This window comes from Dendrobates tinctorius, unplaced genomic scaffold, assembly GCF_039654945.1.
Source record: "Dendrobates tinctorius isolate UK_male_01 unplaced genomic scaffold, ASM3965494v1 ptg000133l, whole genome shotgun sequence".
In the NCBI taxonomy this organism is placed as follows: domain Eukaryota; kingdom Metazoa; phylum Chordata; class Amphibia; order Anura; family Dendrobatidae; genus Dendrobates; species Dendrobates tinctorius.
The window spans coordinates 47,891,154-47,918,966 of NW_027361801.1; the positions used below are offsets into that span (position 1 = coordinate 47,891,154).

The 27,813-nt window shown below is 42.2% G+C and overlaps 1 protein-coding gene across 1 annotated transcript in view; it reads right to left on the minus strand.

Annotated features, from left to right (window-relative positions):
- NRK (Nik related kinase) overlaps positions 1-27,813 on the minus strand; it is a 427,476-nt gene that overhangs the window by 129,210 nt on the left and 270,453 nt on the right. Inside the window, exons 18-22 of the mRNA XM_073543628.1 lie at positions 23,393-23,457; positions 21,999-22,084; positions 11,920-12,011; positions 7,800-7,915; positions 2,256-2,349 (exon numbers count right to left, since the gene is read on the minus strand). Coding sequence (XP_073399729.1) covers positions 2,256-2,349; positions 7,800-7,915; positions 11,920-12,011; positions 21,999-22,084; positions 23,393-23,457 — 453 coding nt within the window. The remainder of the gene's footprint in view (positions 1-2,255; positions 2,350-7,799; positions 7,916-11,919; positions 12,012-21,998; positions 22,085-23,392; positions 23,458-27,813) is intronic.

Consider the following 27,813-nt stretch of genomic DNA (forward strand, 5'->3'; position numbering starts at 1 on the left):
CACAGCTGACAGCTGCTGGATTGTAACCTGTATTGGTGGTCACTAAGAGGTTAAATAATTAAAGATAAAAATTAAATGATTTAAAACAAAAAAGTCAGGGCAGCAAAGATTGAGACAGAAAGGCTTATAAAGAAAGTAAAAATAATCCAAAAATATGCAACTACTTAAACTGTAAGAAAGGTGAATAGTGTTGTAACCCTTCAAAAATAATCTGGGAGAAATGGTGAAGGAGGATGAGGGAAAGGTAAATCTACTAAACTCCTTTTTCTATACAGTATTTACATAACAAAAATTCCATGACAGATGACATGATCAGGGACACCATAAAGTCTCTATTAAATGATATCTACTTGACCCAACAGGAAGTATGGCATTGCCTCAAAAAACACTAAAGTAGAGAAATGCGCTGGCCTGGATGGCATACACCCCCGAGGACTGCAGGAAGCAAGTGACATGATAGACAGACCATTACTTATAATATTCAAGGATTGTATAATAGCAGGGTCTGTACCATAGGACTAATGCAAATGTGGTGCCAATATTCAAAAAGGAGAACAAACATGGAGCCTGGATAGTATAGGCAGGTAAGTTTAATCTCTTCTTTTGGTAAAATCCTTGACGGTTCCTTAAGACATGCAATCTTGGAGTATGTCAATCACAATAGCCTCATGACCCAGTATCAACATGGATCCTCATTTCCTTCTATGTAAGTCTAACATGATCCACATGAAGACGCCAACAGAGAAGAGTTGTAGACCATGCCCACTTGACTAAAAAGCTATGATCTAAAACAGACACCTACACAGCATAGGGGTAATTGTAAGGAGATAGACCAGAACTTGGGCACCTGCATGCCGGGTCCGGGACAGGAAGAGCTGCATCCATTCTTCCCGGGGGAAGTCTGAGTGGGGCGGACCTTCCCTTGCTGCATGAGGGAAGTATGAGAGAGATGGAGCTTCCTGCTGACAGGAGGGGGTGGGGAGAGCCAGAAAAGGATGCGCAGCAGCAGGGAGATAGAAGGAGAAAGCACACAAAGCAGAGGAGTTTGGCGCCAAGGCAGAGCGGTGCGTGGTGCGCTCTGCTTCCCTTGTCCCCTGCATGGAATACCGATGCTGTGAGGGGTCGCATAGAAAGAGCCCCATCACCTGCAGAGCCAAGCGTGTATAGTAGCACGCCAGAGAGAGAGACCACTGCGGAGCAGTTCAAAGCAGAGCTGAGCTGTGTACATAGAGCTGAGAGATGCACACTGATTAGCACTGAGCTAACCATGCAGCAGCCAGAGAAAGAATTGTCAAACCCTGAGAACATCGGCAGTAGGCAAGCTAGTAACAAACGTCGCCCGTCGCCAACAGCGTCAGAGAAAGGAACGTACAGCATGAGTCCGGTGACTGTCAGAAAGCAAGGCACAGAACGCTCCGTGTCCGTGAGTACAGCACACGTGCCCCATATGAGTGACCGAGGACAGGACAGACCCTTGTACCATGACCGTGCCGTTAAACAACTTCTGAGTCATGTGGGGCCCGTACCGGATTTTGACTCTTTTACCATCAGCCACTTTGGACTCGCTTGACGCAGACTGTGAGGACAGTTGTGCAGGCGTCTTGTCGAGCTTAGACAGTAGTCGTGGCCCTTACCTTTGTAGGAATCTACAGTACATGGACTAGGGGCAGTGGAAGATACCAGAGATCAACCACTGTTACCAGAAGACGGGGGTATTGCTGTGTGCTTGACCCCATTAATAAGGGCACAGTGTCAGCTGTTGCCGGCACCATTGAGTTCGCAGCAGGAGCTGCAGTATTGACTTCCTTATACGTTTGCTAATATTTGAACCGTTGTACTGTACTGTGCCTTTAATACTGTTTCCTTTAATACTGTTTAACTCTTTACATCCCTGCGTGGAGTATTTCCCCTGTAAATAAACCTGTTAACCCTTGCTCTGCCTGCATACCGTCACTGCATCTCCCGTTCCTGCTCGTACTCTTGCATAATACCATGCTGGAAAAGTGATCTGTCTTTTAGGCTTCCATGAGGACCAGTGTCCGCTCTGCTAGAACCCGAGCAGCAGTGGCCTCTGACAAGGTGACAAGGATGTGAGCTCCACCAACTATATCTGCATGGTTCATCAGCATGGAGTCATGATTGCTTTGACTATCTATGACATGGTGGAATGATTACTATGGTCTGAATGATTTCTAAAGTTTGCAATCATTTGGAATTACTACTGTAAAAGAAAAGAATGTATCTAAGCACCGCACCTTGTCTCCATGCATGTTGCTCCGAGGTTTCTCTACTTTTCCATCTGCTGGTCTTGTCCTCGACACCTCTACTATACCATTGCTTAGCGGTTGCCTGAAAAAAATATTTAAGCCACATATTAGTTATATCATTACATATAACTTTGTAAATGTTAACAAAAATGTGTACCTTTGATAGAAAATATACTACTTGCATGCACAAAATAATCTCATATATTCCCAAATATAACTATTCATTGACATATAAGAAACATGGTCCTACTATAAGCTTGAAAGAGAATAGCATTAGAGTAGTATTTATACATTTAGGAAAGATGAGTTCCTCAGGGAAAAAGATCACTTTTCAGCTCTACTACTCCATCTAAATACCATGGCCAAAACAAAATGGTTTGTTGGCATCTCCCCAGATGCCACACCTGAGATGCATGCTTTGGTTGCCCATAACAGCTATGCCCTTTTTTCGTGGGTGCAATGGATCTTGCGGTACGGATCTTGAGCTCCTGAGTTTGTGCGGTCTGTAAAGCAGCACAGCACTTACACTGTTTGTTGGGATACAGTCATGGCCAAAAGTATTGACACCCCTGCAATTCTGTCAGATAATACTCAGTTTCTTCCTGAAAATGATTGCAAACACAAATTCGTTGGTATTATCTTCATTTAATTTGTCTTAAATGAAAAAACACAAAAAGAATTGTCCTAAAGCCAAATTGGATATAATTCCACACCAAACATAAAAAAGAGGGTGGACAAAAGTATTGGCACTGTTCGAAAAATCATGTGATGCTTCTCTAATTTGTGTAATTAACAGCACCTGTAACTTACCTGTGGCACCTAACAGGTGTTGGCAATAACTAAATCACATTTGCAGCCAGTTGACATGGATTAAAGTTGACTCAACCTCTGTCCTGTGTCCTTGTGTGTACCACATTGAGCATGGAGAAAAGAAAGAAGACTAAAGAACTGTCTGAGGACTTGAGAAACCAAATTGTGAGGAAGCATGAGCAATCTCAAGGCTACAAGTCCATCTCCAAAGACCAGAATGTTCCTGTGTCTACCGTGCGCAGTGTCATCAAGAAGTTTAAAGCCCATGGCACTGTGGCTAACCTCCCTAGATGTGGACGGAAAAGAAAAATTGACAAGAGATTTCAACGCAAGATTGTGCGGATGTTGGATAAAGAACCTCGACTAACATCCAAACAAGTTCAAGCTGCCCTGCAGTCCGAGGGTACAACAGTGTCAACCCATACTATCTGTCGGCGTCTGAATGAAAAGGGACTGTATGGTAGGAGACCCAGGAAGATCCCACTTCTTACCCTGAGACATAAAAAAGCCAGGCTGGAGTTTGCCAAAACTTACCTGAAAAAGCCTAAAACGTTTTGGAAGAATGTTCTCTGGTCAGATGAGACAAAAGTAGAGCTTTTTGGGCAAAGGCATCAACATAGAGTTTACAGGAGAAAAAAAGAGGCATTCAAAGAAAAGAACACGGTCCCTACAGTCAAACATGGTGGAGGCTCGCTGATGTTTTGGGGTTGCTTTGCTGCCTCCGACACTGGACAGCTTGACATTGTGCATGGCATTATGAAGTCTGAAGACTACCAACAAATTTTGCAGCATAATGTAGGGCCCAGTGTGAGAAAGCTGGGTCTCCCTCAGAGGTCATGGGTCTTCCAGCAGGACAATGACCCAAAACACACTTCAAAAAGCACTAGAAAATGGTTTGAGAGAAAGCACTGGAAACTTCTAAGGTGGTCAGCAATGAGTCCAGACTTGAATCCCATAGAACACCTGTGGAGAGATCTAAAAATGGCAGTTTGGAGAAGGCACCCTTCAAATATCAGGGACTTAGAGCGGTTTGCCAAAGAAGAATGGTCTAAAATTCCAGCAGAGCATTGTAAGAAACTCATTGATGGGTACCGGAAGCGGTTGGTCGAGGTTGTTTTGGCTAAAGGTTGTGCAACCAAGTATTAGGCTGAGGATGCCAATACATTTGTCTGGCCCATTTTTGGAGTTCTGTGTGAAATGATCAATGTTTTGCTTTTTGCTTCATTCTCTTTTGTGTTTTTCATTTAAGACAAATTAAATGAAGATAATAATACCAAAGAATTTGTGTTTGCAATCATTTTCAGGAAGAAACTGAGTATTATCTGACAGAATTGCATGGGTGTCAATACTTTGACACCCATGCTTTCTCACACTGGGCCCTACATTATGCTGCAAAATTTGTTGGTCTTCAGATTTCATAATGCCATGTACAATGTCAAGCGGTCCAGTGTCGGAGGCAGCAAAGCAACCCCAAAACATCAGGGAGCCTCCACCATGTTTGACTGTAGGGACTGTGTTCTTTTCTTTGAATGCCTCTTTTTTTCTCCTGTAAACTCTATGTTGATGCCTTTGCCCAAAAAGCTCTACTTTTGTCTCATCTGACCAGAGAACATTCTTCCAAAACGTTTTAGGCTTTTTCAGGTAAGTTTTGGCAAACTCCAGCCTGGCTTTTTTATGTCTCGGGGTAAGAAGTGGGGTCTTCCTGGGTCTCCTACCATACAGTCCCTTTTCATTCAGACGCCGACTGATAGTACGGGTTGACACTGTTGTACCCTCGGACTGCAGGGCAGCTTGAACTTGTTTGGATGTTAGTCGAGGTTCTTTATCCAACATCCGCACAATCTTGCGTTGAAATCTCTTGTCAATTTTTCTTTTCCGTCCACATCTAGGGAGGTTAGCCACAGTGCCATGGGCTTTAAACTTCTTGATGACACTGCGCACGGTAGACACAGGAACATTCTGGTCTTTGGAGTTGGACTTGTAGCCTTGAGATTGCTCATGCTTCCTCACAATTTGGTTTCTCAAGTCCTCAGACAGTTCTTTAGTCTTCTTTCTTTTCTCCATGCTCAATGTGGTACACACAAGGACACAGGACAGAGGTTGAGCCAACTTTAATCCATGTCAACTGGCTGCAAGTGTGATTTAGTTATTGCCAACACCTGTTAGGTGCCACAGGTAAGTTACAGGTGCTGTTAATTACACAAATTAGAGAAGCATCACATGATTTTTCGAACAGTGCCAATACTTTTGTCCACCCTTTTTTTTATGTTTGGTGTGGAATTATATCCAATTTGGCTTTAGGACAATTCTTTTTGTGTTTTTTCATTTAAGACAAATTAAATGAAGATAATACCAACGAATTTGTGTTTGCAATCATTTTCAGGAAGAAACTGAGTATTATCTGACAGAATTGCAGGGGTGTCAATACTTTTGGCCATGACTGTAGGGGATGCGCGCCGGGACTTCCGGGTCTGGTCCTCCAGGACCATAGAGATGTCAGCATTAGTGTGGGCACAGTAGGAGCTGCAGGTTTGTGCGCAAACGCGCCTGATGGGACCCGGAACCGGGCGCGCAGCCGCAGAGTCAAGAGCACACGCACCCTACAGGACTCCAGCGCCGACCGGAAGTGAACATGTTGGGCGGCGTGCACCGGCTCCGGAGGTGCGCAGTGTAACAATAAAGATGATTTTCTGGATAATCATAAGTGACAAAACTAAACAGGTGTCATTTTTGTAGGAGTTAAGTCCTTTATATGACTATCTGATTAGTGTGAATTGCTTATTGGGCATGACAGGCTCCCTTATAAATGTGAATTTTCCTACGAGTCTTGACATTGGGTGTTGCTAGTGTAGCCTTATTATGGCATTTTGTAATTTCCTGCATATAAAAAAGTCTGTGTAAACTGATACTAACTTGTTCTAGCAAAAATATTCACAGTTATTTAAACAGAGAAACTAAATCTACTGTGTAACAAACTGAATTAAACAGCAATACTCTGATGTACAATTATCACAGATTAAGTCCGAAAGTATATTTTGTTAGATAAAATATCTTTTTGGAAACTGAACAGTACTTAACAAAGCTACATTTATGGATTGAAGTATCTTTAGGTCTGCTATTTCCAATCCTAGGGGTAATCAACTCTCCACTATATTTGGTTAGACCAGGTCAGACTATGAGTAGAAGTAGGTAATAAGAATCCGATGTTAAATATGTGCATTGAAAGCAATAAAATGTAAAAGTTCTCAATAAAAGATCTCAATGCAGACGTATGATAGAAGTGGAAGAAAAAATGGTCAGTACTTCTTCGCAAGTATGAAAATCGCATAATGAGTTTGCATGACGAATGCCGAAACTGTAAAACTAAGCAGAATCGTAACAGTGAGGACATTACTTGTGAATCTAAGCAGAAACCTAACAATGAGGGAATTACTTGTGAAACTGAGCAGAATCCTAACAGTAAGGACATTACTCGTGAAACTGAGCAGAATTCTAACAGTGAGGACATTACTTGCAAAACTGAGCAGAATCCTAACAGTGAGGACATTACTTGTGAAACTGAGCAAAATCCTAACAGTGAAGATATTACACATTGTTAGGCTTCAGCATGCTAAACTACCATATTTACCTAGTCTTATATATGTCTTATATATGCTTTATACAAATTGGCCAAATTGTGTGAGCCCAACAGCCGGCAACAAGTGCGCCTTGTCGCTGTCTGTTGGATTAACACGAATTAGCTAATTTGTGCGCTAAGTATTTTCATTTTTTAAGATGTTTTTTACAGCAGTATTTCAGTCCCAAATTCGTATGTTCAATGTTTACATACTATAGCATTTACAAGTGCAGCTTTAGTTTGTTAGTTATATAGAGTGGCTCTCTTAGCTTGCACCTTCTCAGTTTTTTGATATTTTGTTTTCTATATTTATGTCACCGGATCACTATTATTTCCTCAAGCACTTTCATAGCAGAGTGCCAGTATCTTGTTATGTCTACTTCATAGCATTTAAAATGCCACCAAGGGCTAATATGTCTGACCAACATGTAGGTGGGGGCCCAAGTGCAAATTTTTCACAGGGGCATATCGGACTCTATTTCCATAATGGAGCTATGATACATGTGAAGACTGGCTACAGTACATATCTCTAGGTCACCTGACCAGAGAACATAGCAGTATCCACTACTAAGTTTCTAGCCAAGAAATACCAATAAGTCAACATTTAGTGGCAGCTGAAATAACAGTAATGTTCGCAGGGAAGGCTCAAAACTATACTCAAGTGCACTAGTGATCTATAATAAGCCCCCCTCCAAAAAATGAGAAATTACTAAAAATCCTTTACTTTCTATATGGAAGAAATTATTGCATGCTGCCATTTTTTTCATTTTCAGATTTAGTTTGTGAACCAAAATTTGTCCGAATGCTGTTGGACAACACTCAGGCTGAAAATATAGTCATGTGAACTTGACCTAATATGGTACTGAAAATTATATATATTACCTACAACAATAAAATATTAAAATATTGTGTATCCCCTGGATGAGAAGAAATTGGAACTATGTGTATAGCATATACTAAGTCAACTGTAGAATAATAATGCTTCGTATCTCGCATGAGAACCTGTAAGATTTGAACCTAAACTTGTGATGATTCTATGGACTGTGGGTAGATAAGCCTTTCCCCATTCACTTAAGCATTTTTAATAAAGTATGGCAGACACCAACCTTTTTTTCTGGATATCATCATCACTGCTGCCAACTTCATCACTGGACGAGGAATAATACGATGCCTTAAAGTAGGATCTGTTATTCTCATTCCCCTTTGCTATAAAATTGTGATTCTGGGTGATAAAAAAATGACTGGCTATATCATATTATTAAAATATATGTTGAGATACAAATATTCCATAATTTAGCTTTTACTACATAATACAATATTAGGGACGGTCAGGTGGCTGTATAAATCGGACCAAGATTGGAACGCAGTGCACTGAATGGCCAGCGGCTCTCCTGACCCAACATGACACTCGGGTCTGTGGAGCTCCTGGCCAATCCATACATTGCGCCATGAAGAAGAGACACAATCATTAGTACATATCCAAGGATCCAAGGTTGTGGATCCATTATTCAATGATTCTACAAAAATTTAATTCTGACATTTATCAAATGCCATTTTGTTCGAGGAAGATTCAGATCACCATCTACATCAATGTTTACCAAAACACTCTTAATTCAAGATAGAGAAAAATGGCTGAGCTCACTCTCCCAGGCAAATTATGTTCTCAACGTATCCAATTTGTTGGTGCACAGGAGCAAGATAGTGATTCAATCCCGTAAAAAAATATGAATAAAAGAAGTTATTCCACCACTCGTCGAAATATCCTTCAATCAAAGCAGACCATTTTTATTAAAATCCATTAGTATGTGATCCAAAGACTCTTGTTTTCTTTGGATCACAAACTGATGGATTTCAATATTCCAATAATTGTTTTTTGCTCTCATTGATGGTTTTTGATTAGTGCCTGAACAACTTCTCTTCTTTACTGTGAACTCAAGACTGACACTATTGTTAATATGATATTGCCGACTTAAAAAAAAAACAAAAACAAAACATTCTTAATGAGTCTTTATAGAGATTTTTTTCAAAATGGCTACAAAAAGGGGCAGGGTGTATGGTAATGAATAAGTAGTTATTCATCAGTGTTTTGCACCTTTGCTGCGTTCAATTTTTATTACTAGGACCTGTCTTTATCCTGCAGTATATTAGTATTGTGACGAGTTACTGATAATAAGCCTTCTCTGGTTTTTTTTAAAGACTATGTTAACTTTTATTTTGAAGATGTTCCAAGGTGGAACAGGATGAGGCTGAAAGGGAATGCATCAGGTCCCACAAATAGAGATGTTGGGAGAATTGTGGACTGACTAGGCCAATAGTATGATATTGGAGGTGGGCCGAGAAGATGCGGCAGCATAGGACTATCAATGATGCTTGGGTAGTATAACTGGTCCATATCACTACTGCAACAGCCACAGTTCCCCCATAATAAGGAAAATCATAATATCCACTTTTACAGAGCTGTTATATAAGCAATAAGTGTCCTCATAATTAAATAGACCACCTACTACTGGATGATCCTTTGTTGAAAGTTTCATGAAAAAGGTTTAATAAAAAAAGAAAAATGGGCAGCATGGTGACTCCGTGATTAGCACTACAGCTCTGTAGCAATGGAGTCCTGGGTTGAAATCCCACCAAGGACAACATCTGCAAGGAGTTTGTATGTTCTCCCTGTGTTTGTGGGGTTTTCCTCCGTGTACTCCGGTTTTCTCCCACACTCCAATGACATACTGATAAGGGATTACTGATAAGGTTCACAATCTAAATTTAATAAAGAAATAATTTTAGATTGTGAGCCCCAATGGGGACAATAATGACGATGTCTATAAAGTTCTTTGGAATATCATGGTGCTTTATAAGTAAGCATAATAATATAAGTTGGAATATGTTAGGTGCAACAACTCCATGCCTGTCTATGAGTGTTCATTTGCTAGATTTGTATGCTGTTTATAAAGATAAAAAAAAACTCAGAGGCTCACATAGGGAGAGCATGTGACTGTATTTCCTGTGTTGTCCTGTATCAGTGTATGAGAGAAGCAGCCTGCTCTAGATGCTGCACAGATAGAGACACACAAATTACTTACTCCTGATCTGTTAAGCTTGCCATATATTGTTCCTGAATAAAGAAACTCTGTACACCTCCCAAACAGGCGTCATTTCAGCAATGTCCATGCTGTGTCTTTTGGCACTCACATAACACTCTGATGTCATGTGAGAGGTGCAGCCTATTAGTGGCTGCTAAAGGGCTGCAGCCTTCACAATTCTGTCAGCAACTGGCTGATCTGAAGCCCATCAGCGAATCTCCATCTGATGGAACTATGAAGGTCGAAACCTATCAGGTGCTGCTCATAGTCACGTGAGTGCAGGGACAAATACAGCTTCCAACATCACTGGAAGGGGCTCCCTTACAGTGTCAACATGGCTGGAGGGGTGTATATGTTTTTTTTAAATTTTATATGTTGGATTGTAGGATTTAAATTTGTCTACAGATTTTTGCTATTTAATCTGAGTTTAGCATAACAAAGCCTGAAAGCCTGATTCAAGGGAATTGTCACTTATTAGGCTGTGTGTTGTACCTTCAATACAATCAATGTTTTATCAGCCGGACTAGGTCTCAAGTGCAGAGCAGTCCAGCTAAGGCTAGTTTCATATTAGCGTTTATTCGACACAGCGTACGACGCCGCTAAGCCCCGCCCCCTGCCGGCTCCCTGCCCGCCCCATCCGGTCATCGCCGCCTACTATCGCACATGGACGCTTGCGATCTGCGCACCCTATCTTTAGCATAGGGTGCGCTGATCGTGCGCTGGCCGTGTGCTAGTAGGATTTTGGTGTGCGCTGCGCACTTTTGAAGGTGCGCCTGTGCGCGCTGAACACAGCATATTGCATTTCGGCACTCACGGCGCACCTTCAAAAGTGCGCAGCGCATGCCAAAATCCTACTAGCGCATGGCCAGCGCACGATCTGCGCACCCTATGCTAAAGATAGGGTGCGCAGATCGCAAGCATCCATGCGCGATATGCGATAGTAGGCGGCGATGACTGGATGGGGCAGGCAGGGAGCCGGCAGGGGGCGGGGCTTAGCGGCGCCGTGTGCTGCGTCGAATAAACGCTAGTGTGAAACTAGCCTAAACTGTGTAACTCCACCCCCACCACTGATTTTCCGCTTGCTAATAATGTACATTGTACAGAGAGTTGTGGGCAGGGTTACACACAGCATCTTGATCACAGGCATTCTATCAAAACTGCACCAAGCAGTCCACTAAGTGACACATCGCTAGAATCAGGCTCTCTGCCTGTACATCATGCTGCTTTCGTATTACATAACAAAACCCTCTGCTCACAGATTTGCTTTAAGAAGGAATTATCCAGTAATGGACAAACTCTTTAATGCCAGCTAACGTGGCTACTAGGGATGAGCGAATAGCTTCGGATTAGTGCTTATCCGAATAGTTTTAGCAGTTTCCGAATAGCTGAATTGGGAACCAGGATACCTGGAGCGCTCCCGATGATCAGCTATTCAGCGCCGCAACTGCATGTGTCATGGCTGTTTCACTGTCACAATAAACAGGCTCTCCATACATGTGTTGTGACTGTTACACAGTCGCGACACATGCAGCTCGAGAGCCGAACTGCTGATCATCGGGAGCGCTCCAGGTATCCTGGTTCCCAATTCAGCTATTCGGAAACTGCTAAAACTATTCGGATAAGCACTAATCCGAAGCTATTCGCTCATCCCTAGTGGCTACATAAAGTGTCAAGAGCTCAGAAAGTCTCTCCTCAGTTTGGTATGATGTAGAAATAGATGTGAATATCTTAGTTACAAAACTGCAACTGACAGCATTGGATGGGAACATGTAGTAATCCAAGGCTGTATTAACATCTGTGCTAATCATATCATCCCTTTTATAGCTCCGTCATAGAAGGGGATCAACATAAAATGACAGCAGTGCTGAATGTGTCTCATGATGGACGCCAATTAACTATAATAGGTCCGTCAGATTTCCACTATGCTGTCGGGAACAAAGCCTAAACCTGTCCATAGTCTTGGGCTTTATACCTATAATTTTTCAAGAATCATATCTCAGCATAAAAATAATATTTTAATGTACAATTTCCACTTTTCAATGTGCAATACATGACTTTTCTATAAACTTCTTCTGAAACGTTTCCTTTACAAATACACATATACCAGCATGTGTGAGACCGAGATAGCATATGTCATGACACTTACCGAAATCTTTCTGAAATCTAGATGTACTTCATTTCCAGCCTTCTCTAATAGTTGGGGATAATTCGGCACCACTTGATTATCTTTTGGTGACCCTTAAACGATAAATGAAATGATGAGACAATAATTGCGAGTGTTCTATCATTCATTGTTAGTGTCATTCACCATAGTGGCATCTGGCACTCTGTGTCACTCCTCATTCATCAAGTATCTTCCTTTTTTCTTAAGGGAAATCTCATCTGAGTTTAAAGCCATGCATCATAAAAGCACTCAAGCAGCGCTCTTGTACCTTTGTAGGATTCGAGAAATCCAAAGTGACTTGTAATAGAAGATGATCAGTAAACAGAGGAAACCCGCTGATTAGCCATATAAAGGCACAATCGAAGCGTGATCTGAAGTATAGAGAGGGCACCGCTAAAATAAATATCCATCACAATGCAAAAAATATGTCAGGAGATAGAACAAACCCTTAAGTGTATTTAGAGTGATTTTTCTACCTGCGGAACTACACTGAACTTTTTCTTATGTGTATGTGGGTTTTCCAACAGCAGAAGTCTAGGAAGACAACATTTTGCGCTTTCATGTGGTCGCCGCACATGTCAAATCGCCGCATGCGGACGCATCTGCATACAACGCATGTCCCTGCGTGCCTAATGTTAAAGATAGGTACAAAGGGAAATGCAGGAAGCATACAGAAGTAGGCGGAGCTTCAGGGAGGAAGAAAGGAGGAACTAGGCTGGCATCCGCAGCCCTCCTCAATGTAAGTGTGAAACCAGCCTTAGTGTCCTTCCTGGATGCCCAGGGTGCTGTGTGTGCTACACAGGGACAATGCGTTTCAAAAGGAGGCGCTGCTATCATATCCCATGCTCAAATAAATGACATCAAAATAACCTAAAGACTATGCTTATACACTGCTGCAGCACCCTCAGTACAGGAAAGCCTGCTGCGTTAGAGTTTGTTTGGAGGATAGGAGTGGTGATCTGTGCTGCCGAAGAGATTTTCCCAATAAGGATCCAGAAGATGTCCTGTAGGAAAAACAAAGTGGTTTAATGTCAATATCTTTTGAAGTAGGACTAACTTATTAATCAGGAGAACCACAGCAATCATTAAGTAATACTGTGTTTCTCCTGATGGAGAAGTTAGTCCGACTATGAAACGCGTTGAGAATAAGCTGCTTTGTTATTCCTACATCCCGTCTTCAGGATCATTATTGAGAACATCTCCTCGGCAGCGCAGATTACCAGTCCTATCCTTTAAACAAACAAAATTGGAAGTTCACTTTTTCGATTTACTACTTTGGATGAGATGAACATTGTATTCTTTCTTGTGTGTGTTTCCCTAAAGTAGGGTGTAACTCATGTGTTATCACAGATTAGTAACCTAGACTGTAAAGAGAAATATTCTCCTTATTCTTGTTGAACGGAGATTCGTCTAGTCACTAAAACTCTCTAACTTGAAACCTCTTCATCATTGTGGAGCGCCCTGCAGGGCTGGGGGTTACTCGGTACCGAGCCGGTTAGGCTCTCAAAAGGGGATGTCACGGTGGCAGTGACCCGGTCCGTGGCCCTGGGGGTCCAGTAATAAAATAGAAGATAGTTATGTGGTGTTTAATTGTGACGCCACCCGTGGTGTTTGGCAATGGGTGGCCGACGCTGCGGTTTTGGTCCTCTGGGGCTGATAGTGACGCAGCAAAGATGGTTCAGCTCCACACAGGTGGAGCTGGGACAAATATATTTGATTGTTCAGATGGTGGTGAACGTTGGGGTGCAGAGAATAAGTAAAGTACACAGAGAGGTGCAGTTTTCTTTACCTTTTACTTGAAAGTAGTTGTATTCTGGGGTACCACATACAGATGATGGATTGAGTCCAGCTCGCTTGGAGGCATTCAGGGGATCCACCCTGCCAGGTGGGGTTGGGGACCTTCCTCCTGCGCTCTGTTTTCAGGTCCCGGCTGCTTGTAGCTAAGCTCTGGGGTCAGCTATATGCCATTTTAGTTCCCCCGTACCCTTGTCTCTGCTCCTGTCCCTTCCCTCTCCACAGACCAACTCCAACTAACTAACTGTCTTGTCATAAGCTCCAGCTGCTCCTGTTTCCATGACAAATCCCTTGTTTACTCTCTCAGCTGACTACTTACTGACTCACTAACCCCACCTGCTGGCCAGAATTTATAAGGAAGCTCCCCTTTCTGACCCACAGCAGGAATTGTCATCTAACCTGTGTTACCTGGCATGGGGACCCCCCTCCTGCTTCCAGGCATGACATCATCCCTTTGAGGGAGGCAATGTCACTATGGCAACCAGACTCTGGGGTGCCACAATTGCATTTAAAAGTCTTTATCTGGAGGGTGACCTTTCCATAGAAGATAACAAGGATGCATAATATGTGGTGGAACTGGAAATCTGGTCTGGATAAGGGAGTGGTCTTCTTAAAGAGGTTGGAGAGGTTTTAATGTATTTGGAAACAAGTTTTCCCATTAAAAACTCGGCACCTGAATAATCTCCCTATTTTGGCACCTATGTGAAGTACTGCACTCTACTATAGGGGAGAGAGTGGGTAGAGCTGCTGTCACTAAATGATCCTGATTTAGTCAGGATGCAGAAAGTCTTCTCATGCTTTACGCCAATGATGGACACGTAAGCTGCCTCGCTGATGCTCAATAGCTAAGGAGTCTGCACAGGTAGAAGAAGCCATCACTTTTAGAATGGTCAGTAAGGACTGGCAGGTAGCCCTTATTTTCATAACCTTTTGCCCCCATGATCACCAATTACATCGGTGATTACTGGTCTTTATTAGAGCCATGGTAAATGCTCTACAATAATGTATATAGCGGGAGAAGAAAATAGCAGCAGTCTCCCTCCACTATCTATATCACACAACCAGAAAACAGAACTATTTACCCCCTATTTTATACAAGGGAGGAGAAAGAATTTTTAGGAACAGTCTCACCAATTGCTTGTTTTCCTTAATAAACCAGCAATTGGTGAGACAGCTCCTTTTTCATACAGCTTTATGATGACTGAAATGCGGTCAATTTATGTATTAGTAAGTTCTATTGAAGTGCTATGAAGCAATTGAGCTATTTATTGACTCACAAAAATGCTATAAAATAGTGTGATAAAAGTCCTAAAAATTATTTCTCCTCCCTTGTATAAAATAGGGGGTAAATAGTTCTGTTATTGATCCCAGACAGGGAACAGAAATAAGTGGTTTTTTTTTTATATTTGTGCACTGGTGTATTGGTTCCCTTAAAAATGTTGGGGTGATAACCCTTTTTAAAAAAACTAACAAGTAAAAGTTATATTTTAAACCACGTAAACTATTTGCTGTGTTTTCTAAATGCTCTATAATAAAGAACTGTTACATGCTGTCACGGGTATACAAACACTTTACTTTTCCATTATATATTATGCTTTATTTTGCCCATTATACTCTCATTTGGGAATAAAGATAATCTTTTGCTCATTTGTTAAACAAATGAAATAATAATATATTGTTTTGGTAACTTAGGAATATTAAAATAACTTAAAGTGTAGTTGGATCTCCACTTTATTCCATATATGAACCTGTACAAGTACTTACAACTGCAACACACAGTTAACAGCTTTCAGCAGCTCTAGGATATTACAGCTGACGCTAGTAGTAGGCTTAAGTGCAGAAATCCCAGTGGATAAATAATTTCCAGCAGTACGAGCCAGTGGGACAAGTGTAAGATGGAGAGCACTTTACTGAAATGCTAGCAATGTAACTTTAATAAGAAGAAAGAATTATGTTTATATAAAGACAATGAGCAAGTTAAAATGTACAAGTTGTGGGACTTAGCAGAAATCCCCTGGAAAGCCTCCCTACTTCAGCACTTTTTTACTGTAAATCTGTTTTTCTCATTGTGATGGAAGCAGGGAAGTGGAGAGCATTCAATCGATGGGCAAACATCAATTATTCTTACACCTTAACCATTTGTTAAAAAAGTGGAGACTATCACAAAACTGAAAGTTTTGATGTGTTCTTAGAAACTTTGAAATACTTTTCTGAAAGTTAACGTATACCAAATACGGAATTGTGAGTGCTTTTCAAAATCTCTTATTGTCAGAGAGATCCTAAGTTTTAAGCCCATCATTCACATTATTATTATAATATTATTATGCTTTGCTTATATAGCGCTGTCATATCAGCGCTTTACAGACATCATCTTCGCTGTTCCCAATGGAGCTCACAATCTAAATTCCCTATTAGTTATAGTGGCTTGTGAAAGTATTCAGGCCCCATGTGTGAGGAACACCGCACTGAGCTTGCTCACTGAGCCAGTGTGCGTGTCCTGAGTAAAGCGAACTGTGTTCAAAGATACCTGTGGAGTGGGCAGCAGCCGAATAGGTGCATACTTCAGAACAGCAGGACCTGAAGCACGTGACTGCTGGGGGCGTGTCCTAAACTGCAGAGAGCTAGGAGCTGCAAGAGAACTCCTAGCATGGTAACTGCGAAACAAAGTTACCAAGGAGCATAGACAGGGAGGATCTCCCAGAACCAAAAAGAGGTCACAATCATTAACCCGAGGTGTGCAGGTCAAAACCTGCACTGAGCTCCACACATTAACCCCTGACGTGCAGCTCAAAAACCTGCACTGGGATCATGACACCATGGCAGTTTTTGGGTTTTCCTACCTACCACCTGGATTTTCGCTGTTTTTTTCTTTTTGAGGGTTTGCATCAATTCATATACAGAACATGCATACAACTGTGAACATTTGGTTTTCTTTTTATTGTGAAGCAAACAACAAATACAGTTGTGGCCAAAAGTATTGACACCCCTGCAATTCTGTCAGATAATACTCAGTTTCTTCCTGAAAATGATTGCAAACACAAATTCTTTGGTATTATTATCTTCATTTAATTTGTCTAAAATGAAAAAGCACAAAAAGAATTGTCCTAAAGCCAAATTGGATATAATTCCACACCAAATATAAAAAAGAGGGTGGACAAAAGTATTGGCACTGTTCGAAAAATCATGTGATGCTTCTCTAATTTGTGTAATTAACAGCACCTGTAACTTACCTGTGGCACCTAACAGGTGTTGGCAATAACTAAATCACACTTGCAGCCAGTTGACATGGATTAAAGTTGACTCAACCTCTGTCCTGTGTCCTTGTGTGTACCACATTGAGCATGAAGAAAAGAAAGAAGACCAAAGAACTGTCTGAGGACTTGAGAAACCAAATTGTGAGGAAGCATGAGCAATCTCAAGGCTACAAGTCCATCTCCAAAGACCTGAATGTTCCTGTGTCTACCGTGCACAATGTCATCAAGAAGTTTAAAGCCCATGGCACTGTGGCTAACCTCCCTAGATGTGGACAGAAAAGAAAAATTGACAAGAGATTTCAACGCAAGATTGTGCTGATGTTGGATAAAGAACCTCGACTAACATTCAACCAAGTTCAAGCTGCCCTGCAGTCCGAGGGTACAACAGTGTCAACCCGCACTTTCCGTCACGTCTGATTGAAAAGGGACTGTATGGTAGGAGACCCAGGAAGACCCCACTTCTTACCCCGAGACATAAAAAAGCCAGGCTGGAGTTTGCTAAAACTTACCTGAAAAAGCCTAAAACGTTTTGGAAGAATGTTCTCTGGTCAGATGAGACAAAAGTAGAGCTTTTTGGGCAAAGGCATCAACATAGAGTTTACAGGAGAAAAAAAGAGGCATTCAAAGAAAAGAACACGTCCCTACAGTCAAACATGGCGGAGGTTCCCTGATGTTTTGGGGTTGCTTTGCTGCCTCTGGCACTGGACTGCTTGACCGTGTGCATGGCATTATGAAGTCTGAAGACTACCAACAAATTTTGCAGCATAATGTAGGGCCCAGTGTGAGAAAGCTGGGTCTCCCTCAGAGGTCATGGGTCTTCCAGTAGGACAATGACCCAAAACACAGTTCAAAAAGCACTAGAAAATGGTTTGAGAGAAAGCACTGGAGACTTCTAAGGTGGCCAGCATTGAGTCCAGACCTGAATCCCATAGAACACCGGTGGAGAGATCTAAAAATGGCAGTTTGGAGAAGGCACCCTTCAAATATCAGGGACCTGGAGCAGTTTGCCAAAGAAGAATGGTCTAAAATTCCAGCAGAGCATTGTAAGAAACTCATTGATGGTTACCGGAAGCGGTTGGTCGCAGTTATTTTGGCTAAAGGTTGTGCCAATACTTTTGTCTGGCCCATTTTTTGGAGTTTTGTGTGAAATGATCAATGTTTTGCTTTTTGCTTCATTCTCTTTTGTGTTTTTTCATTTAAGACAAATTAAATGAAGATAATAATATCAAAGAATTTGTGTTTGCAATCACTTTCAGGAAGAAACTGAGTATTATCTGACAGAATTGCAGGGGTGTCAATACTTTTGGCCACAACTGTAGGACAAAATTACTGAAAACTTAAGTGTTTTTAAATATTCACCTGCCCCCCTAAAGTCAGTACTTTGTAGAGTTTCCTTTTGCAGCAATTACAGCTACAAGTTGCTCTGGATAAGTCTCCATGAGCTTTCCACATTTTGCTACTTGGATTTTGGCCCATTCCTCAAGGCAAAACTGCTCCAGCTCATTCGAGGTAGATGGTTTCCTCTGGTGAACTGCAAGTCTGACCACAGATTCTCAATTGGATTAAGATCTGGGCTTTGCTAGAGCACTCCAAAACATTTACACATTACCCCTGAAATCACTTGAGTGTTGATTTAGTAGTATGCTTTGGATTATTGTCTTGTTGGAAGGTGAACCTCTGTCCAAGTCTCAAATCACTGACAGACAGAAACAGGTTTTGCTCAAGAATATCCCTATATTTCACACCATCCATCTTCCCCTCGACTTGGACCATTTTCCCTGTCCCTGTTGCCAAAAAACATCCCCACAGCATGATGCTGCCACCATGTTTCACTGTGGGGATGGTGTTCTTGGGGTGATGTGTTGGTTTGGTGCCAGGCATAGCATTTACCTATGTTGACAAAAACTTAAAGTTTGGCCTCATCTCACCACAGCATACCTAATACGTTTATTATGGGTTTTTTTGTTAATGTCATGGTCAGGAAATATTTAATTGCCCAATTATTGACTATATGGTCAGTGTTCTTCAAATGTGGCTATACACCTTTAATAATTATATTCCAATTCTTGCATCAAGACGTGTTTCTCTGTGGTATTGGGTCTTACACATCATGTACTTGGTGGGAGCTTCTAGTTTGTAATGTGTTATTTTCCATCTTCCATTTACATGAAATTTAATTTTAATGTCAAATTCACAGCTTTAGGGGCAATGGTACACCAGATGCATTAAAGTATAACTGCATCTGCCATGTGCCAGTTTATGTGAACGACAGCTACTGAAGCAATGCCAGTTCTAATTGCAATATTGGACTTTGTGATTTAAGTGCATCATCACTTCCAAATTAAATCACTTGAAGTGCACTGTTTTACCTAAGCTGTCACTTAGCCTCGGGGCAGCTTTGCTGAAAGATTAAATAGCTAACTGCTATTAAGACACGGCTTTTCAGCGCTAGTATGCAAATATTGGACAATAAATACATTTTAATTACTCTGCCACTAAGATCAGCGGCGGCTTTCTCTGCGGTTGCAGATTGCACACTTGGCATATTTACCTTACCAAGAGCATAGTAAGTAATGCATTCGATTTTTCTGAGATCGGCAAACTTTCAAGTTGTTAAAATGTCTTGCAGACAATCAGCAGTCATCCCCAAATTTCCCCATTAAATTAAAAGGAGTTTGCAGTAATCCATGCAAATGACTCAGAAACATCCCCAAATCTGGGAGAAGTACCTGTTCTTTTTAAAAGAGTTGTCCAATTAAAATAAAACATTGTATACTGCCCTCCTGCAGCTCTACTGTTCCAGCAATGTCGGTGCTGCTGTTCCTGGTAGGTGGCGTGACATTATCATCAATATTTTCTTAGGGCAGATGTCCAATCGGAGGGAATAGTAAAAGCAGCCACCAAACAGTGACAGCTGATTGGCTGCATCGATCTTGTGGCACAATATCGTCTTGTCTCCCACCAGGAACAGCATTGCCGATGTGGCAGGAATGGCACCACTTCGCAAGGTGAGTATATATTATAGACATGAATTAATTAAAGAGTGATTATCCAGGACTAGAAAATCCCTTTAAAGAAAATCCATCACCAGGTGTTTGCTACCTCGTCTGAGAGCAGCCTAATGTAGGAAAAGAGACTCTGATTCCAACGATATATCACTTAGATTACTGGATGCAGCAGTTGTGAGACAGAGTTCTTACATTTTGCATGTAAGAGAGCTCAGAAAGCTAACTCTCCTCACACCATAGCTTTTATGTACATTGTCTATAGACAGTGAGCTGCTTATCCGAGTAGGGGGTGGAGTCGGTCTGGCAGTCGCATCAACACCAGACCTGGAAGTGATAATATCTTAGTGATAAAACCTTAATTGTAAGTAAACAGCACACAGCTTAATAAATGACAAATTGCTGAATTCAGTGTTTCACCCCATATCTCCTGCTGCCTTCAGATTACATAGTAAAAACCTACTAGCCGGTAGCGTAACTACCGAGGGGTGGCTGCCCCAGGCCCCGAACTCTGAGGGGCCCACCCATCGCGGCGCTTCCTAACTGTATTTTCGTGTACAGCACACCAATATAGTTAAGCCCTATGGTAGAGCAAGGAGACTCCCTGCACAACCACTCTCCATATTGTAGACCACAGGCCACTTTAAGCCTGCAGTCTGCAGAACTGGCTGTGGTGCTGGCACACACAGAGGACATGAGAGTCCCTGTGCCGTGACGGCATCACTCTGTGCCGGCACTTATGTCCTGTGCATGCAACGGTATTGTGACATCAGCGTGCTGAAGTAGATTTGCCAGATTGCCAGATGACTTATCAGGATCGCGGATTAGGGTATATATTGGTTTTTACTTTGATCAAAACTTGTGGTGTAACTATGGAGGCATCAACGTATGGGGGCCTCTTATACAGTGTTTGAACTACTGTAGGGGCCCCTCATACATTGTGGGGGCCATTATACAGCATGTGAGTTAAAGTTTGGCTATTATACAGAGTGGGAGCTAATATGGGGGCCATTATACAGCAAGGAAGCAAATATAGGGGCCAATATACAGCAAGGGAACTAATATAGGGGCCAACATACAGCAAAGGAGCTAATATAGGGGCCAATATACAGCAGGAGAGCTAATATAGGGTCAATATACTGCAAGGGAGCTAATATAGTGGCCATTATACAGTGTGGGAACTAATATGGAGGCCTTTATAAAGCGAGGAAGCTAATTATATCCTAAGATTTGTCCAATTTGCCAATTTACCACAGGCCGGTGTTCACAGGATGATTATGATGACGAGCACAGGGGTCTTCAGCAGACCCCCGGCTGTCATGACTGACAACACATCGGAGCCCAGTAATCATATGACGAGTGCACCGATGGGCGGATCAATTATGTGCTTCTTGTCTGCACATGTTAAATGCCGCTGTCAGTGATTGACAGCAGCTTTTAACTCGTTAGCAGCCGAGGGTGGAGCTCTAATCCAGGTGCTTCTAAGGCAATTGATGGCTGATTAAACCCACATCAATGGTAGTGAAGGGTTTAAAGAAGCACACAAAGCAAAATTTTTATCCTCTTAAGATATTGCAGACATAGCACTGTACACTTACAATTGCTCATTTTGCCTTTCTATCAGATAATTCTTCTCTTTTCCATTAGGTCTATGACATCACATGATTAAAAACTGACTAGCTGAATCCTTCTACGCTCTATCTATGTAGAAGCAGGAATTCTCTTTTCTCTGCATGAGTCATAATTAGAACTACCATACTACAGCACTGCAAAGTCCGTGGCACCGAGTTGAGCAGCTGGGTCAGGAGTTGGAGAAAGATGACTCATGCAAGGAAAATAGATTCACCTCTTGTGAATGCACCTCATGTACACTTTAGTATTTTATTTTCAATTTTCATATTTCTTTTAAAGTCAGGATCAGGAATGGATTTAGAAAAGAGAAGAAGTAGCAATAGTTCCATTACTGTATATGTTTTCTGTACTTTAAATACTTGGAAGGATCATTCACCTGGTTTTTGTCTGCTGCTCTGATTCCCAATAATGCTGCTACATTTCGCTGGCTCAGGCTGTTCCTTGGATTGTTGAAGGAAGCCACTAATAATGAAATATACAAGTTAGTGCATATCAATTCGGCTACAGCAATGTAATCATCGACTTATGAAGTTTTCTGCAGTCAATAAGTGGTCTAACAAAGCAACCAATATGGTGAACGTGCTGCTGAGTCTGCATCCATCATCTTGGGCATCCATCACCCTCAAAATAGGGATCTACATTTAGGATTTATTTAGAAGGTGGGATTGAAAGTGCGTCAAAAAACACATATAGAATTGCTGTGCCTTTAAATACAGGTGCACCATTTACCTGTGAAGCACATTTACTTTATACGTTTTACCTAGAAAAACGACAACTGTCCTGATAACCATAGCAAAAACACATGCGATTTATTCTGTATGGATTTTAGTGCAGTTTTATTAGCCTTTGTCGGTGATGTACACCGGAGAGTTTTCCTGACTTATACCTTGACAAAAGTCTCCAATACATAACATACCACCATACTAGGGCCCATTGATGCCTTTTCCTATATATTTGAAAGAAGGTATACCAATGCATAGAGCCAGCTCAAACAAGACCGACGAATGTTTGTTCGGATTCTCATTAAGGCCAGTTTTCATTTCATAATCATATTATGGGCAGATTTTCTTAGTATATAATCTTATATTTTCTTACATGTATATAATCCAAAATAACCTGCTTGTGCTGGGATTTGTGGCTGTGAAAATACATACATTTTGCCACCATGGATTAGCAACCCAGCCCTAGCTTGGATTCAGGGAAACAGCATTAGACTGAACAAATTGGTTGCCATGATAAAGCTTACAATCATACATTGCCTGAAGTCATTTCTGCATCACAAATGATAATTAACAAAAATAAAAATGAAAAAAGAAAGGACCTTGACGGTTGTTACTAGCAACAACTTTATTTGCCTCCAGGTTTTGCAGAAGCATTTTGTCACCTGCACTAACACCTCCATTACTGACTTTCTGTAACATAATTTTAAGTGCATAATGGAAACTAATGAGTTTAATTTCCTTTGTAATGACTGTTATATATAAATCTTAAAAAAATAAACCATTGTATAATAGGAAATCTTCATTTCAGATCCCTTGATACATTCTTCTGAAGCCTGATCTTTCTAGCCCTGTGTAAGTGAGGATGTGAGGACTGACTCACAGGAGAACGCTTTTTATCTTCATGAGTTGAATTGTCCATAAATAGATTAGTTATAATTAGTGTTTGTCAGAATGTATAATATGAAGCTTGCAATTATCTTCCCAGAATTGTCTGGTTGTATTTGTAAGCCATCACAGAGTTGGAATATCTTATTTCACCTTCACTTACCCAGATGGGTTTCTTTGGTGGCCTCGGTTGTCCTTACAAAACTTCGATGTGGTTCTTTCTGGAACCTGAACAGAAGAGACATTTCATCAGTAAGCCCTTACTGACATAATTGAAATAGAAGCCTGTTACAGAGGTTCTACAATTTTACTTATTTTTATGGGGAAGCAGAGCAAAAAGAACATTTTTAAACCTCTTACTATACGGTTCTGTCACAGTGATTACAACCCTCCTGATCCTGGAAGGACCTATCTCTATTTGTCCTATTTTCCAATCTTTTTTTTTTTTATATAGTCAATAAGGCCCATTATCTTCTTTAGCTGCATAAAGACTGATGATATATCAGATATTTATAATGGCAATATAAACTCAGTATGCCATTGTTTTCTCAGGTTGGCACAAATGATATCCGTCAGACCATTTGAGTAATAGAAAAAATTGGAGACTGGCTCAACAGGACTGGATTTTCCTTTTCTTTTTATTTTTCAAAAGAAATTATAGTGCATACAAAAGAAGAATGTACATGGTCGACATGACCCAGTCGACGCGTTTCGACTGCACTAAGCAGACTTGATTATGACTGCTTAGTGCAATCGAAACACGTCAACTTGGTCATGTCAACCATGTAAATTTTTCTTTTGTATGCACTATCATTTCTGTTGAAAAATAAAAAGAAAAGGATAATACAGTCCTGTTGAGCTGGACTCCAATTTTTTCTATTATTCTTGATGTGAGGCCAGGGCGAGGCAGGTGTCTGGGTCAACTGGGTCATGTCAACCATGTACATTTTTCTTTTGTATGCACTATAATTTCTTTTGAAAAATAAAAAGAAAAGGAAAATCTAGTCCTGTTGAGCCGGAATCCAATTTTTTCTATTATCCTTGATGTGAGGCCAGGACGAGGCTGGTGTCTGAGCCCCAGGTGGATGAGCATAGAGCAACTGGGTGAGCTGGAATTAATATTTCAATCAAGACCATTTGGTGGCAGAATGGGTAAATAGTTACTTACAGCTATAGCAGTAATCTGCAGGCAAATGTTTCAACCCCTTCCTATCCCAAGACGTACCATTACGTGAGCGGGTTTGGGAGCTGGCTCAGGAGCTGAGCCTTCTCCACATAAAGCAGATGCCGACTTTGTTACACAGTCGGCATCTATCTCTACCAGCAGCAGCCAGAGGGAGCTCCAGTCGCCACTGTTAGCACATTAAATGCCACTGTTAATCACTGACAGTGACATGTAAACTGTGCGAGTTTGCACAAGTCCGAGCATCTATCGTAATCAAAGGATGGAAGATCAAGGTCTGCTGAGGGCTCCTGTCGCTGCTGTGTTAGGGTACCGTTACACCTAGCGATGCACCAGCGATCCCGACCAGCGATATGACGCGGTCAGGATCGCTGGTGCATCGCTAGGTGGTCGCTAGTGAGCTGCCACACAGGCAGATCTCACCAGCGACATAGCAGGGGATGGGGATCGCTACTTACCTGTCAGACGCGGCGATCCTGCGTCCTCCCGCCCGGCTCCACGCGTCGCTCGTCCGCGCCACAGGAAGCCCAGCAGGAAGTGGCCGACGAGGAATGGTCCAGGAGCTTCTCGCGCGATCAGCGATAACCAGCGGGGGAGCCAGTCGGAGGTAAGTATCACATGCAGTGATATCGCTAGCAATATCGCTGCTACGTCACAAAATCGGTGACTTTACAGCGATAGTGCTAGCGATATCGCAGTGTGTAACGGGGGCTTTAGTTCTCACCTGAAGCCTAACCTGTGGCCCGGGCTTTATAGGAGATTATGATTAGGACTATATACTGCAGTACTATGGTATTGAAGTATATATTACAAATTAGCAAAAGACACCTATAAAGTTTAAAAAACTTAAAAGATCATCCAATCTATGCAGGGAATGAAATCAAACCATGGATGTCCATAAATTAAATTATGTGTAATAATGCAAATTGACACAGGGCAAATCATTGAAAACATGAAGAGAGGTGCAAAAAGCTATGGAAAGTCATGACACCAGCTGAAATTGATCGATATTTAAATAGCAATCCTGCCACTTAGTGAAAATATCAGCTGCTTTAACTGATGATCTACAAAAAGGTGTCTCATTATCAAACTGCCACACAAGAAACATCTCATGATGAGTAAAACCAGTGAGCTGTCCCAAGGCCTTTGTAACCTTATTGTTGCAAAACATACTGATGGCATTGGTTATAGAAAAATTTCTATACCACTGAAGGTTTCAGTAGACACTGTTGGGGCCATAATCCGGAATTAGAAAGAACATAATTTCACCACGAAGCAGTCACAACCATGTGCACCATGCAAGATTTCAGAGAGTGGAGAGAAAAGAATTATCAGAAAATTTGTCCAAGAGTCAGGGACCTCCTGTGGAGAGCTACAGAAATTTTATCAAAGAGAACTATAAGTAATGCGCTCACCCTCCATGGTCTTATGCACGCTCACCATACAAGAACCTATTGCTGAACAAAAAGCATGTTCAAGCACGTTTAACGTTTGCTAAACAACATTTAGACAAGCCTGTGAAATACTGGGAGAATATTGTCTGGTCAGATGAGACCAAAATTGAACTCTTTGGATGTCATAAAGCACATTATGCTTTGAGGCCAAAAGGCAGTGCATCACCCCATAACAACAGTAATTTTGAAGATGGAAAACATTGTAGTGGCAAACTTCATATAATTGAAGAAAGGATGAACGTACAAATTTCCTGAGACAGTCATGATAAAAATCTGATGAAATCTAGCAGGATGATGAAATTAAACAAGGGTGGACATTTCTGCAAGACAATGATCCCTAACACATCGCCAAGGAAACTCTCAATTGGTTTCAGAGAAAGAAAATAAAGCTGCTAGAATGGTCCAGCCAATCACCTGAGCTAAATCTAAAAGAAAATATATTGAAGGAACTAAAGCTCTGCGCTCATAGAAGGGGCCCATGGAAGCCATGGGAGAATGTGTTAGGCATCGCGTTCCTGTCGCTGCACAGCAGGAATCCCGAGCCTTGCATTCGGCAGTCTCCCATTCCTCTCCGGCCACAGAGGAGGCTGCTCAGCAGACTCGTCGATCCCAGCACTCTGCTCAGACCAGCACAGTGGGTTTGGTTGCTGCTGCCACCTCTGGTCCAGCTATAGCAACGCATGCTGGTCAGCAGCGAGCTACTCCAGGGACTAAGTCCCCCTTTCGGTTCACTGAGCATGCCCGTGGGACAATCTCTCATTGGAGATCGGAGGTCACATGTTCAGGTCCTTCTCCAGCTCGGATTGGACCATCAGGAAGGTCCCGGAAGGACGCCGCTATAAAAGGTTTGCATGGCCTCTCGGCCATGCGCTAGTATAGACTGCATTACCAGACTATGAGGAGTGAGTGTTGTATGCATGTATGAATGTCTCTGGTGAATGACTCATTAAGAAACCCCTACCCTTGGTACGCATGTGTTGTGCAGCCTAACCTGTTAAGCGCCCAGGCTTAGGTGTATGTAGAGGCAGAGTCTCAGACTGGCATCAGTGTCCACCGGTGGCTCTGCACGCCACGGTGCACGTGCTCGACACTCCACCATAGTCAGCGTCTATAGTGGCATCCGCAGGTGAGACGCCGCGCACTCAGAAGGTCTAGAGGGACTCTGACCCTGTGTCCTTGGGGCAGAATTCTGTGACCACATTCTGTGCATTCTGTTGCCGAGCTCTGTGAGCTAAACGAGCTCCGGCATTTATGTTCTGCGGTAGTGCGGCTCTGTGAGGTAACAGTTCGCCCTGTTCACACTGGGTGACGTTAACCCATGTGTGACCGTTTGTATATCTCTTTATACTTCCGCCATTACTAAGCAGCAGTTTACCACCCCTGCACGGTGGACCCCGGGCTGCGAACGCACCTTACTATTTTATTAATTGGTGCATTCCGCCAGCCCTAACATTATACTAGCGCCAGGGTCAGGCTAGTAATGGCGGACGAACAGCAACTTCTGTAGCACATCTGGCAGCTGGAGGGAAGGTTGGCGGCTCTCGAGCGTTCAACCTCAGCTGCGGATGTTACTGCGGTCGCTGTCCAGGCAGCCACAGAGGCTGTCTCCCGTGTCCCCACTATCATCCCTGCACCGATGTTATCCCGCCTCCCACTGCCTGAGAAGTTCTCAGGCAATAGTGCCTCCTGCAGGGGCTTCGTGAGCCAGTGCACTATTCAGTTAGAGCTGCTGGCTGCGCGATTTCCCCTTTGAGCGGGCTAAGGTGGGATTCATCATTTCCCTTTTGGCTGTCAGGGCTCTGGAGTGGGCCACTCCACTGTGGGAGCGTGGTGACCCTGTGGAAGAGAGCCTCTCAGTTCCTAGTCTCTCTGAAGCAGGTTTTTCTGGGACCACGGGTCACACACGATACCGCGCTCCAGTTGTTGGCTCTGACACAGGGTTCGTCC